General features: G+C 38.4%; 1 protein-coding gene across 1 annotated transcript in view; it reads right to left on the reverse strand.

The window, feature by feature from the left end:
- The window catches only part of LOC114642770 (olfactomedin-like protein 2A), a 52,629-nt gene that overhangs the window by 18,335 nt on the left and 18,905 nt on the right, over positions 1–15,389 (reverse strand). Inside the window, exon 3 of the mRNA XM_028791594.2 lies at positions 9,780–9,887. Coding sequence (XP_028647427.1) covers positions 9,780–9,887 — 108 coding nt within the window. The remainder of the gene's footprint in view (positions 1–9,779; positions 9,888–15,389) is intronic.

The following is a 15,389-nucleotide window of genomic DNA, read 5'->3' on the forward strand; positions in this document are numbered from 1 at the left end:
TAACTGTCCAACAAAGTCTTTTGAAGTTTGTAATGAGTTTTTTCAAAACAATGTGGGTCTGTAGACAGATTGTCTGTCATTCTGAGAGATGTAAACAATCCTCATATCTGGCCATAAAACTCTTGTCTTTATTCAATCCATGTTGTAAAGTATTAAATTTTAGCATGAGTTTAACTTCCCATTCTTCATAATCTGGACTGCCAGTGAAAAGGACCTCCTCCATTTTCATAATGAATATAATTGTTTTCACCCCAACATAAAGCTGAAGCTGAATTACTCAAAAACAGAAGTCAGCTTCCTTGACACCACCGTTCAACTGAAAGACAACACCCTTGTAACTTCTATTTTTCACAAACCGACAGACAGACGGACCTACCTGAAAAATGATAGCTTCCACCCCAAGCATATAAGGCGCTCCATTATTTTCGACCAAGCAATACGGTACAATCGTATTTGCTCAGACCCAACAGACCGGGATCAACAACTGCAGGAGCTCAGACAAGATTTCATCAAACAAGGTTACACCCCGAAAACAACAGACACTCAAATAAGAAGAGCTACTGCCATACCCAGAGACAACCTTCTGGAATATAAAAACAAAGACAACAAGGATCGCATCCCCCTTGTTGTCACCTACAACCCACATCTTGAAACACTTCGAAAAATTATAAAAGAACTTCAGCCAATACTAAACAATGACCAAACACTGAAAAATGTATTTCCTGAACCTCCCCTCCTGGCATACAGACAACCACCAAACCTTCAACAATTAATTGTCCGAGGCTCCCTAAGTGAACCAACAGAAAATGGCACATCTCCATGCCTACAGAAAAGATGCAAAACATGTGCCCACATCTATGATACAGACCGTATAGTTATACCACACTGCCGACTTGAACATCACATCAAGGGATCATTTTCCTGCAGATCATCTAATGTAGTCTACCTAATTTTCTGCATGAAATGTCCTGACACTGCACTCTATGTGGGAGAAACTGGACAAACACTCCGCCAGAGAATGAACTTACACAGGTTCCACATTAAACATGGCAACACAGATGTTCCTGTGGCGGCCCACTTCAACAGCCATGGACACTGTGAGAAGGACTTTAAGGTCACAGTGCTTATGGGCAACTTCAAAACGCAGCAAGAGAGAAAAGAATGGGAAGTTAAGCTCATGCTAAAATTTAATACTTTACAACATGGATTGAATAGAGACAAGAGTTTTATGGCCAGATATGAGGATTGTTTACATCTCTCAGAATGACAGACAATCTGTCTACAGACCCACATTGTTTTGAAAAAACTCATTACAAACTTCAAAAGACTTTGTTGGACAGTTATCTTATCCAGAGATCATGACAATACATTGTTCTTTTCTCTCTTGCTAAATTAACCCTAGCCTGAATGAATCTATTAATTTTTTACATTCAAAATCTCTCATTTAAATATTTACCAATGTTGTTTCTTGTCCTAGAGTGTGTATATAAACATAGGAAACTTCAGTTTCTGTATTGCATCTTGCCTGAAGAAGGGGCCTGAGTTGCCTCGAAAGCTTGCATATTGTAATCTTTCTAGTTAGCCAATAAAAGGTGTCATTTTGCTTGGCTTTTCTCTGTAGATGCCCAGATATTTAAATAGGGAAACCAGAAACTGGTTATAATAATACCTAAGCAATAATGATAAAAGTTAGCATAAATCCAATCAAATGCTACCTGAAAATGTTGATCCAGCTAGGACCACACTGTAAAAACTTCATATTTGGACCATGTGAGTTGTACAGTTCAAGACCAGCCTGCTAAGACTGTGTGTGATTCATATCAGAAGGCAGGGTACACTGCTAACTTTCAGAGAATCTTGGATTTTCACTTCTTGGTGAACTAAGAGATTTTTAAAAAAAATAAATCTCAAACTTAATTTTTGAATTGCAAGGACTCTTCAATAATCACACTTTAAAGCAGAACCTATAAATGCAATGGATTATTTAGAACATTGTACCGATTGTGTCAAGAACGGGCCATGCTGCCCAACAATCATTTCCATCCTATTCACCCATTTTATCTAAAATAATATCCCCTTGTTGTCCATCACACTACTTGGTAATTTCTTCCATGTGTCTATACTTATTTATATGAAGAAATACTTTAAAACATTTGCCATTAGCAATCTTCCAATTGTGTCCCCATGTTCTTCTTGTGAAATTTATTTTAAAGTAACTGCTGGGATCCACTGTAAACACTTTGATCATGTCACCTCTTAATCTCTATTTGCCTAAACTGGAAAGGTTCAATGTCCTCAATCTTTCCTCATAGGTCAGACCTCTTAGTCCCAGAAACAACGTTGTTGCTGTTCTCCGGACTTTCTCTAATGCTGCTATGTCTTTTAACAATATGGAGACAGATACTGTATGCAGCGCTCTATGAGAGGCACCACTAGCATGCTTTATAACTTAAGCATAACGATTCATAACCTTCTGCTGAGCACATTGTGACGAACCACCTAACATCTAATTAGTCTTCTTAAAAGCTTCTGTTTCATGTTTTGATGTAGACAGTGATGAGTCCACTATGATTCCTGTGTTCTTCTTGTGATTGGTACATTCAAGTTTCAGACTTTCAATTGTGCTTTCAAATATTTCTAATTCCAATTTTTAACATTTTGCATTTGTATACTTTACATTTCACATTTATTTATATTAAATTTCATCTGCCACAAATCTTCCCAAGCCAGTATGCTATCCAGATACCTGCATAATAATTTAGCTCCTCTTCCATCTAGTTTGATATCATCTGCAAACTTTAACCAGCCTATAGATTATATTCTTGTGTAGATTGTTGATATATGCTAAAAAGACTCTGCCTGACATCACTTTTAACATCAACTAATTCTGAAAAATTTCCACTTTCCATAAAACTTTGCTTCCTGTGTTGCAGCCAATTCTGTCCCAGACTTCACAGCATGTCTTGAATTCCCTCTTCTTTTAGTTTGAGCACTAACCTTTGTGGGGAACAGCCCAGATACAGACCGGTAGACATGATTTAAAGTCACCTCACACATTTATTTACACTATTTACAAAGTTCAACACGCACAAAACCCAATGCCACAGCACCAAACACCCTCAATCCAGGCCCTCAAAACAATGCCTTTTCCTTCTCTTCAGGTCGCCTCTTTCCTCTCCTCCCGAGCTCTGTCCACTTTCACCCAACTCCAGCCATCGAATGGAGGGAGGCAGCCCCTTTTATGCACACTCGGATGTGCTCCAGGTGTCTTCCGATGAGTTCCACCGGCACTCCCCAGTATGGCGGAAGCACTCCGGGTGTCCCTGCTCCTCTTCCCCCCAGCACTTCCGGGTGTGGCGGAAGTGCTGACGTCCAGGGCTCCGTAGGCATCGGGGCACCTCCTGGTGATGACCACAGGCTCCTACAGGGCTGATCTTCAAAGCTCTGTACCCATGGTCCCCAAAGCAACCAGGGCGGTCGCCCACTCGTGGTCTGGAGGAGGCGCAAGCCCTCCTCCGGTCCGCCTGGGTGTCCCAGCTGGGTACCACCCCCAGCCACGTGCCACACCTTTTATGTGGTACTTTATCAAAAGCTTTATGAAAATCAAATCAAGATAAATAATATCATATGCACCTCTCTCATCATATGCTTTTGTTGCTTCCTCATAGAATTCCATAATATTAGTGAAACACAACCTTCCTGAATCCATGTTGGCATTTGCTAGCACATCTGCTCTAGACATGTGCTGCTCAATCATTTCCTTGATAATTCCTTCCGTAAATTAACATGTGATGCAAATTTACTTTATTGGCCTATAGGTACTTGGATCAGCTCAATCAAGTTTTTAATGAAACGGGATCATATATGCTAGATTTCAGTCTTTATAGATTTCCCAGGTGTGCAGAGATTTTCACAAAATATTTGCCAAGGGTATAGGTAGCTACCCATACAATCAGGTCGGGACTCAGACTACGAATGCAATGAATGTAATTACTCCGATATACAGGCTGTCAAAAAATGAACTACACACCATGGCGCAGCGTAAAGGGACTTCGTCTCTGATGCTGATGTCCGAGGTTCGATCCCCGCAAGGAGAGGAGTGGAGTGTTTACGCCTGATGAGCCCAAATAATGGCGAAACACGTGTCGCATACTCTTTGCATTATTTGACAGTAAACTATGTAACATTTCATGATCTGCTTCTCACAACTGAAGATGGCCCCGTGGCGGATGTTTGCCAAATGGCAGACCAACCACATGCGTTACCTGGTAGGTAACCACCCATACAATCAGGTTTATATTATATATAAACCCTTGGCAAATATTTTTCAGTCCCTTCTGCTGCCAGTCCTTCTCCCTCCACTCCTCTTCAGGCTTTGTCCTCTCCTCCTGACTCTGGCCCCTTATGGAGTGAGGCGACTCCTTTTTTATAAGGCACCTGGAGTGGCGGAAGCGTGACCAAATAAGGCACTGGAAAGGTCCATGCGCCCCCTAGCGGTGGCCACAGGTTCCAACAGGGTTGAGCCTCCATGCTCATAACCCGTGACCCCACTGAAGACCAAGGGGGCTGCCCTCTATCGACCTGGGGAAGAAACTGTACTGACAATCCTCTTTATATATATATATATATATATATAATATAAATATATTTTGACTGACTATATATATATGTTAGTATATACTTACTAACTTCCTTAAGCATCGAAGGATAAATATTGTCTGGTCCTGGTGATTTGTTAGATTTCAGCTTGTTTAATCCAAGCAGCACTTCTCCCTCTACAATTGCTAAATCACTAAAATCTAAAAAGTTACTATTTTACTCTTTATTAAAATAACATTGCACATGGTAAGCCATAGTGCTTTATCAGTATGGTGGATCAGCTTTGAACAGAAATGCAGTTTTTCTTAATCAGTATTATTTTATTCAGTTCCACTTATTGCGTAAACATTCCTATTGTCAAATATTTGTATCAGTCAAATTTGTAATTTTTTAATTCTCATCATAAATACAGTTGTTCAAAATTATAATGTTTACAACTACATGATACTAATACTATTAAACTTCAGTTGCTCTAGTACATCTTGTACATTGGAATAACAGACCAGCCACACCACTATAATATCTATTAATTTAGAAAGGTGAATGCAATCGCAACTGCAAACTGTTTTCAAAGGAGCCAAAAAGAACAGAACAATCCATCTTGGGCCTCTGTTTCTGAAGACTTTATTATTTAAATGAAAAAATGTGATTGGTCCTAAAGAGAAGAATTACAGTTTAACCAAAACCCAATTAGAAAAGATGCTCTATAAACTACAGTTAGGTCCATAAATATTTGGACAGAGAACTTTTTTCTAATTTTGGTTCTGTACATTACCACAATGAATTTTAAATGAAACAACTCAGATGCAGTTGAAGTGCAGACTTTCAGCTTTAATTCAGTGGGGTGAACAAAACAATTGCATAAAAATGTGAGGCAACTAAATCATTTTTTTAACACAATCCCTTCATTTCAGGGGCTCAAAAGTAATTGGACAAATTAAATAACTGGAAATAAAATGTTCATTTCTAATACTTGGTTGAAAACCCTTTGCTGGCAATGACGGCCTGAAGTCTTGAACTCATGGACATCACCAGATGTTGGGTTTCCTTCTTTTTAATGCTCTACCAGGCCTTTACTGCAGCAGCTTTCAGTTGCTGTTTGTTTGTGGGCCTTTCTGTCTGAAGTTTAGTCTTCAACAAGTGAAATGCATACTCAATTGGGTTAAGATCAGGTGACTGACTTGGCCATTCAAGAATTTTCCACTTCTTTAATAAACTCCTGGGTTGCTTTGGATGTATGTTTTGGGTCATTGTCCATCTGTATCATGAAACGCCGCCCAATCAATTTGACTGCATTTAGCTGGATTTGAGCAGACAGTATGTCTCTGAACACCTCAGAATTCATTTGGCTGCTTCTGTCCTGTGTCACATCATCAATAAACACTAGTGTCCCAGTGCCACTGGCAGCCATGCACGCCCAAACCATCACACTGCCTCCACCATGTTTTACAGATGATGTGGTATGCTTCGGAAAATGAGTCGTTCCACGCCTTCTCCATACTTTTTTCTTGCCATCATTCTGGTAGAGGTTGATCTTGGTTTCATCTGTCCAAAGAATGTTTTTCCAGAACTGTGCTGGCTTTTTTAGATGTTCTTTAGCAAAGTCCAATCTAGCCTTTCTATTCTTGAGGCTTATGAGTGGCTTGCACCTTGCAGTGCACCCTCTGTATTTACTTTCATGCAGTCTTCTCTTTATGGTAGACTTGGATATCGATATGCCTACCCCCTGGAGAGTGTTGTTCACTCGGTTGGCTGTTGTGAAGGGGTTTCTCTTCACCATGGAAATGATTCTGTGATCATCCACCACTGTTGTCTTCCTTGGATGTCCAGGTCTTTTTGCGTTGCTGAGTTCACCAGTGCTTGCTTTCTTTCTCAGGATGTACCAAACTGTAGATTTTGCCACTCGTAATATTGCATCAATTTCTCGGATGGGTTTTTTCTGTTTTTGCAGCTTAAGGATGGCTTCTTTCACCTGCATGGAGAGCTCCTTTGACCGCATGTTGTCTGTTCACAGCAAAATCTTCCACATGCAAGCACCACACCTCAAATCAACTCCAGGCCTTTTATCTGCTTAATTGATAATGACATAACGACGGACTTGCCCACACCTGCCCATGAAATAGCCTTTGAGTCAATTGTCCAATTACTTTTGAGCCCCTGAAATGATGGGATTGTGTTAAAAAAATGCTTTAGTTGCCTCACATTTTTATGCAATCGTTTTGTTCACCCCACTGAATTAAAGCTGAATGTCTGAACTTCAACTGCATCTGAGTTGTTTCATTTAAAATTCATTGTGGTAATGTACAGAACCAAAATTAGAAAAAAGGTGTCTCTGTCCAAATATTTATGGACCTAACTGTAATTTAGAATATAGTTTTTCAAAAGTAATCTGAGATATTATATAGTTCCATACATCATTGTGAACACTTCTATCCAAATGTTTTCTGTTGACTTTTGAAATATCTTCTTCTTTTTCTTCTGTTTTCTCTTCATGTTTTCCCACTTCTATGTGGAGTCGATGCACTTGATCAGATTTCTCCAAACGGCTTAGTCTTGCACCTCCTCTCCAGTCAAACCCTTTTCTTCAGATCTTCTTTTTCTTTAGAGGTCCACCTCCACTTTGGCCTCCCTCACATTCTCCTCCCCTCTACTACCATTCTCTTCACTTCATCACTCTTTTGTCCACATATTCATTTTCTCTCCTCATCACATGTCCATACCCCTTCAACCTGCTTTCTTGTACTTTCTTAGATATCTTTCCTGCTTTGTTGTACCTCTGATTGTCTCATTTGTTATTCTTAACTCCAAACATCCACCTCAGCATTCTCATTTTTGACACATCCAACTTCTTCTCCTGTACTTTCTTTACTGCCCATGTGTCAGCTCCATACATCATTGCTGGTCTTAAAAACCTTACCTTTAACCTTCACCTTAATTATTTGAATACACAATACTCCTAATACATTGTTCCAATTATTCCATCCACACTGCACTACATGGGTTATCTTTGCCTGTAGTTCTCCATCTCGGGTTACCACTGATCCTAGATGTTTAAGCTTACTCTCTGATTTCAACAGCTCTCCATGCAGTCTAACTTTTGAATCCTGATCGTCATTAAATCTCAAATATCCGGTCTTCTTCCTATTTATATTCAACCCTCTGTCTCCCAAAGGACCTTCTCCATTCTTTCAACTTCCTTTCTATTTCCTCTTCTCTGGTGCTACACAACACAATGTCATCAGCAAAAAGCTTTCAAGCAACACATCCATAACCAGGTAAAATATAGACATTTGAAGTAAAAAAAACAAAATAGTAAATACAACTTGGACAGCAAACAAACTAAAACAATGGCAGATTTTTGCTGCCAACTAGTTTTCCTCATGGTCACACAGTGGTGTCAGTAGTGGGATTTGAATCCACAACCTCAGGATGTGAAATCCAAAGTCTTAACCAGTATGCCACACCACCTGCCTTTTCTTCCAGAGTAAGTATGATCTAATTAGAGCACAGTAATATAAATTAAAGTAACTAATAGTATTATTCAGAAGCAAGGACTACATTTTTGTAATAATTTAATTTCATTACATAAACCATATCTGTACATTAAAATTAATAAAAATGCCAATGTTTTAGTTTGTTTGAGGTTAAAGCATTATTAACTAAATTTGAAATATTACCTTAAAGGTGAAAACACAAGATTTCTTTAAAGCAAAACCAAATTATAATAGTTCTTTATATTTATATATCACTATTCTTAGTGAGTAGGGAGCCACTCCAACCACCACCAATGTGTAGCACCCATGTGGATGATGTGTCAGCAGCCATTTTTGCGCTATTATGCTCACCACACATTATCTATTAGGTGAGTGAAGAGGTGAAAGATAGTTAGCCAATTAGAGGCCAGGGATGATTAGAGAGCCAGAATGAAATGACTGTGGTGGGCAATTTTAGCCTGGACATCAGGGTACACCCTGCTCCTTACGAAGGATGCCCTGACCACAGAGATTCAGAACCTTGGTGTTATGTTTCTTCTGAAGGACGGCACCATTTTTACTTCACAGTGTCCCTGCCACTGCACTGCGGCATTGGGAACTCTATTCAGAGCACAGTGTAAGCGCCCCCTGCTGGCTTCACCAACACCTTTTCTAGCAGCATCCTCAACTTCTCCTAGATCAGGGGTCACAATCACAGTCCTGGAGGGCTGCAGTGGCTGCAGTTTTTTGTTCTAACCCGGTTGCTTAGATAGAATTATCTAAATTAATAATTTAATTTCATGGCTTTTTAGTGCTTTAACTCTGCTATGTCAGGTCATTCTCATATCTTAGATTTTCTTCCCCTTTCCAAGGATATCATCCAAATGACTTGAAGTCTAAAACAACAAGTAATTCTCAGCCCTTCACTTTTTTCTCTTCACTTTCCTTCCAAGTATTTAATTAAACCAAATAGTGCATGATAAATACACACAGGTGTAAAAGGTAACAAGTGAAATGGAGAAATGCTGGTCTTTTTTTTCATTTGCATGTTATTGCTAATTAGGAGCAATTAAAAACCAAGAATACAGCTGTTTAAGACCAAAATAAGCAATAAGGGTTCAAAATCTTAACGAGCGAGACAACTAAAGTGAAGCTGAAGTGTTACTTGAGCAATAAGGGTTTCTTATTAAGCAATTGGGTTGGAGCAAAAACTTGCAGCCCTCCAGGACCGTGATTGAGGACCCCTGTCCTAGATGTTCTACGAAACATGCTTAGCTTCAGGTCGATGACCTGTTCTGAAGTTCATGTGGTATGGTAAGGGACTACAAGACCAAATACATAGCAACCCCCCCAAAAAAAAACACTCTTCTAAGGTTAATGTTACCAAAATATTCCCAAGCAAAAAGAGAGCCACCACAAAGCTCAAATCCAAACAGGTACTTTTAATAAAACAAGGGCATCCTCATAATGAGCTGAAGCTAAACATAAGTAATTGTAATTGGTGGACTTGGTCTTTGAGGTAAAACCAAATAAAACAAAACAATTAATAATTGACAATTATAACCACCAATATTGACAAGGGCACACCCTAGACACGAATATGACACAAAATGGGGCTGCGCCTTGAATGAGAGTGTAGAGTAGGGTGTGCAATATTCCAGTCACTGTTTATAATGGACAGAAAGACAAGTAGTTGGATGCACTGACCTGCTCCAGAGTTTTGATGTGGGTGGTGGCTCGATTGGTGTTGGAGCTCAGTCTCCTGATGTCAGCACTGGTCAGAGCTTGGTGCAACATGGAAACAATTGGCTCAATCTGAAATAATGATAAAAAAAAAACAAAGAAGTTAACTTATCTTCAATAGTAGAAGCACAAAGTAGTCTGCTCTTTCTTGTTTTTGTATTAATGACATTCGAAGACCAAAGGACTAGCTGTGTATTTTTTTTTATTTGATACTTCTTTTTTTCTCACTTTCCCACAGGCTCTCTCCATCAGTCAACACATAGCAATTTACTTTTCGTTACAGGTAAGAAACAAGGCACCTTTCTTTTTATTATTCCTAAAGTGGCAATGCAAATCCTAGACCTCATTCTCAAAAAGGCAGAGTTCAAATTAATAACCTTTCTCATGTGAGGAATGCGCACTGTGCTGAAAGAGGAGTAGACATCCAAAAGTGCATTTGTGACTGAAGAAAACTGTTCATGCTTAGTCTGGAGAACTGTGTGGGAAATACTTGAGTGCAAATCAAATCATTAATAAAAATAACAGAAAAATGGTTAGTAAGCGAAGATTTGACAAACGACAAGGTTGACTGCTTTTTTTAAGGGACACCTATACTATTAACATAATTATTATATTTTTAAAAACCAGAGACATGGTTTAGGGATGATCTAAAGTTGTACAACAGTCTGACAGAGTTGAAATGGGGCTGTGTAGGCATGCATCTCCAAGAGGAAAAATAAAATTGTTTTAAAGTCACAACAAAAAGTAAATGCAAACCATGACTGCAGACCCTTAATCAGCGGTATACTGGACTGAAGAATGAAGAGAACACTGAGGTGAAATTTTGGAAAGGGGTGAAGAAAATCCAGAGAATGGAAAATCAAAACATTGGAAGGCCATAGTGCCTGCTAAAGTCAGCCATTTTCAGAAGATGGTGGTGGACATTAAAATATCAGTTGCTTCTCAAGTACTGGCGTGGAGTATAAGCAACAACATTAGGAATGCATTCAGATGCTGATGTTTTTCTTTTATAGTTCTTTTAAATTATCTGTGACATAGAAGTATTGGTCAAGCAAAACCACTCACAAGTTATCTTAAAAAGGCCACTTTAATGTATTTTTTAGGACATAATTACATGGGATTAAGCTGGCTCCTTTAGCAACTGAAAGTTTCCAACTACTTTAGCCCGAGTCTATAGTGTGAAAGAAAAAAGGAAAAAGAAGACTGGGTGGGTTTGGTAGCTGGCAGCAGGAAACAAGTTAGACAATGGCGTAACATTCAGGTGTGTTCGGAGACTACGTCAACTGACATGAAAGCTGGAGCATTTTGCAGTTTTTATTTACTTTATCCAAGAGTCAGTTATTACACTTTTTTTATTAAATAGTTTTGCGACAATGAGTCATATTTAAAGTAATAGTGATAATAGACTACATTAAATGTGTGCTTTTTAACAGCACTTTACAATGGAGTTAAACACAGAGCACAAAGGGCTTGTGGTGGCTCAATAGCTTTCATACACAGCAGATTCCAGTTCAAGTGATGTGAACATGACATCTACTGAGGGGTGTTAGTGATGGAGGGTCTGTGACGAATTGTTGTTCAATTTTCTTAAATGCAACATTTTTGAAAGTATAACCAATAAAACAGTATCCAATAATTAGCAAATCAAAAATAAGATATTAGTACAAAATGACTAATACTAGTCTAAAATCAGTATCAATATTACAATACAATACAATTTATTTTTGTATAGCCCAAAATCACACAAGGAGTGCCGCAATGGGCTTTAACAGGCCCTGCCTCTTGACAGCCCCCCAGCCTTGGCTCTCTAAGAAGACAAGGACAAACTCACAAAAAAATCTTGTAGAGAAAAAATGGAAGAAACCGTGGGAAAGGCAGTTCAAAGAGAGACCCTTACCAGGTAGGTTGGGCGTGCAGTGGGTGTCAAAAAGAAGGGGGTCAATACAATACACAGAACAGAACACAAGTAAACCTCAATAATGTATAAAAATAAAAATATTACAAGTTCGGAGCAGAATTTAACAGTAGATGATAACACATAATACGATTTGGATATTACCTTATGAAAGGAAAAAAAGGAACTGAAATAAGTTCCCCATCTAGGTATAATTTTAGTTAAAATGCAGTAATTCATTAAAATAATATAAACCAGTAAGAACTTGGAAATTAATTAATTTATTAAATAATGGAAATACAAATGGTACACGATGAGCGAGAAGATTGTTGTTTCCTGAGATTATATGAGTATATCTGAGACTGAAAGATCAGGGGATTAAGGCACTGAAGTCTCTCACCACCCAACCCACAGTCCAATTAGATAGATAGATAATTTCAAACCGGTCCTATGTTTATATCACTTAGGGCAGCTGCACTTTCTCATTTTATTAATTAGCTTAAACATCATTCAGCTGCAAGTTCATAAAGTTGGTTCTTTACAATAATAATCTGCAGATAATATTAGTTCAATCAATTCTGTCTTGTATATGTGTACATAATTGTTTTCCCCTTCCATTAATTTCCAAAGAAGTGACTTTTTCTGTACTCTATTAATTAATGTATCTAAAGCAGCAGGAGAAGGGTGCGAGTCTGCAGCCCGGAGTCCCGACTATGGACCTCCACCTCAATGGAATTAACTTACTCAGTACCTGACATTATTTGAGTCCAATAACCGTCCCAACACCCTATTCTTAACCACAAAGTAACCATGTTGAGCACTGGATGTCTGCAGCTGGACTCATTCTGTTGGCGTCCATTTAAGTCAGCTCCACCTACTGGTCCGCCCGCTGAAGTCAACTCCACCTACTTAGAGCTCCAAGGTGGAGGCTCTGAGCTGCAGAGATGTATACTTGAAGGATGCTGCTGTGTGAGCGGTTTGCACACGCCTCCTATGCCCACCATTTAACTCACTTGTATTGGGCATCCGAGCAGCTCTCAGAATAGTAAAAGTGGAAAATATGCAATATTCAAATTCAAGCAACCGCTCTCAAGGTAAAAGTGAAACAATGAACTAATCCTTGTTGAAGTCACACACAACTTTTCTCCGTTTTAACAACATTTATTTATATGGCATGGTTTCATACAAATGATGTAGCTCTAAGTGCTTTCAAGATGAAAAAAAGAAAACTTTATAAAATAAGATTAGGCAATACTAATTAACAAAGAATAAAGTAAGGTCTGATGGCCAGAGAGAACAGAAAAAACAAAAACAAAATCCAGAGGGCTGAAGAAAAAAAACAAAATCTGCAGGGGTTCCAGGCCATGAGACTACCGAGCATCCTCTAAGCATTCTACCTAACATAAATGATCTCAATCAGTCCCCATGGTTTTCAGGCTTCATGTGGAAGAATTAGATGGTGATGGTCATATGGACCTCTGGCCTTCAATCCATCAATGTAGGGACTGCACGGTGCATTGATCAGGTAGTGGTGGCACAGATCGGCACCAAAGAAAACCAGGAAAAGAACAGCAGAGAATGTAGGGGTTAGTACGGATTTCGGAGCCATGAAAAAAAATGATAATTAGATACTTTATTAATCCCAAGGGGAAATTCACAAAATTAAATGCATATACAGAATATCAGGGTGACACTAAAATGAAGCTATGAGAAAGCCATGTTAAAGTAATGGGTTTTTAGCAGTTTTTTAAAATGCTCCACTGTATTAGCCTGGCGAATTTCTATAGATAAACTATTCCAGGTTTTAGGTACATAAGAGCAGAAGGCCGCCTCACCACTTCTTTTAAGTTTAGCTCTTGGAATTATAAGCAGACACTCATTCGAAGATCTAAGGTTACGATTTGGAGTGTAAGGTGAAAGGCATTCCAATATATAGGATGGAGCGAGATTATTTAAGGCTTTGTAAACCATAAGCAGTATTTTAAAGTCAATACTAAATGACACAGGTAACCAATGTATTGACATCAAAACTGGAGGGATGTGCTTGGATTTTCTTTTCCTAGCCAAGTAATATTCTAGCAGCTGCATTCTGGACTCATTGCAATCGATTGGGTAATTTTGAGAGAGAAGTGTGTTACAGTAATCTAGTTGACTAAAAACAAAAGCGTAATTTTTCAGCATCTTGCAAAGTTATAAGGGATCTAAATTATGCTATATTTCTTAAGTGAAAAAATGCTGTCCTAGTAATCTGATTAATATGTGTTTTAAAGTTTAGGTCAGAGTCAATAATTACCCCTAAATTCTTTACCTCTGTCTTGACATTTAAGCCTAATGAATCAAGTTTATTTCTAATACCCACATTATATCCATTTTTGCCAAGCACTATGATTTCTGTTTTCTTCTTATTTAGTTTGAGAAAATTACTAATCATCCATTCTTAAACACAAGTAAGGCATTGGGTCAGTGAATCAAGAGAGTCAGGGTCATCTGGCGCTATTGATAAATACAGTTGTGTGTCATCAGCATAGCTGTGGTAGCTCACATTATGCCTTGAGATAATCTGACCTAACGGAAGCATATAGATCGAACAGAGCAGTGGACCCAGGATAGATCCTTGTGGAACACCATATAGAATATCACATGTCTTTGAAGTATAATTACCACAACTAACAAAGAATTTTCTACCTGTCAAGTAAGACTCAAACCAATTTAAGACACTGCCAGAGAGGCCCACCCATTGACTAAGACAATTTATAAGAATATTGTGACCAATGGTATCAAATGCGGCATTAAGATGATTAAAGATGGATGAATACACAAATTTGCAACTTTGTAAAGAACAATCTGTTCAAGATATTGCCACAAAAATTGAACTGTGTCACGTCTCAACAGTATTGGTCCACTGATTGACAAACACACAGACAGGCTTTCACAATAGGTGCTTCACACATTATATGCGGATACACATAAATATGGTTACATTGGGGAAAAGACTGCTCAGTCTAGCAATTTTTATTTTATATAGTGCTATTAACAGTATGCATTACTAAAAGTTGCTTTACTGGGCTAGAAAAAATACAGGATGCTATAAAACGTAAACAAACAAACAGTGCAAAATTTGGAATAGATGTGCACATAGCAGATACTGTATACTAATTGCATCACTGTTATACATTGGAGGGACCTTGGAGCTATAACAGAATTTAAAAACAAGTGTCAAAAACTGCTATGTTTATCCAAGATACTTATGGTGTAAAATTACAAAATAGTGTATATACCAATAATGGTATGCAAGGTAAAGTAGAACCGGCGCGTAAAATAGGAAAGTTATGTGTAGTGATGCCAGGAAGAGATAAGATGATATCATCAAAGAGAAGGCTAAGTGATGTGGGTTTTAATTGCTGGGTCTTTTATTTTGAATAAATTACTGCAGGGTCTGACTTGGGCTTTCTGGAGAAAGAAGATACCTTTCATTCCTGAACAAGCTCTTCATGCTGACCAATTTATTACAGAAATCAGTGTGGTTACAACACAATCAGTGAGCTCTGTGAAAAAGGAATTGGTGATTGGAAATGGCCATAATGATGAATGAAGTTGGAGGCAGTGTGTTTTTATTAGACCGACAATGTCATGCGCAGAAGGTCAGTGGGGAGATTTAAAGTAAATCTTGGAATGGTGGA

This window comes from Erpetoichthys calabaricus, chromosome 1 (assembly GCF_900747795.2).
Source record: "Erpetoichthys calabaricus chromosome 1, fErpCal1.3, whole genome shotgun sequence".
Taxonomy (NCBI): Eukaryota; Metazoa; Chordata; class Cladistia; order Polypteriformes; family Polypteridae; genus Erpetoichthys; species Erpetoichthys calabaricus.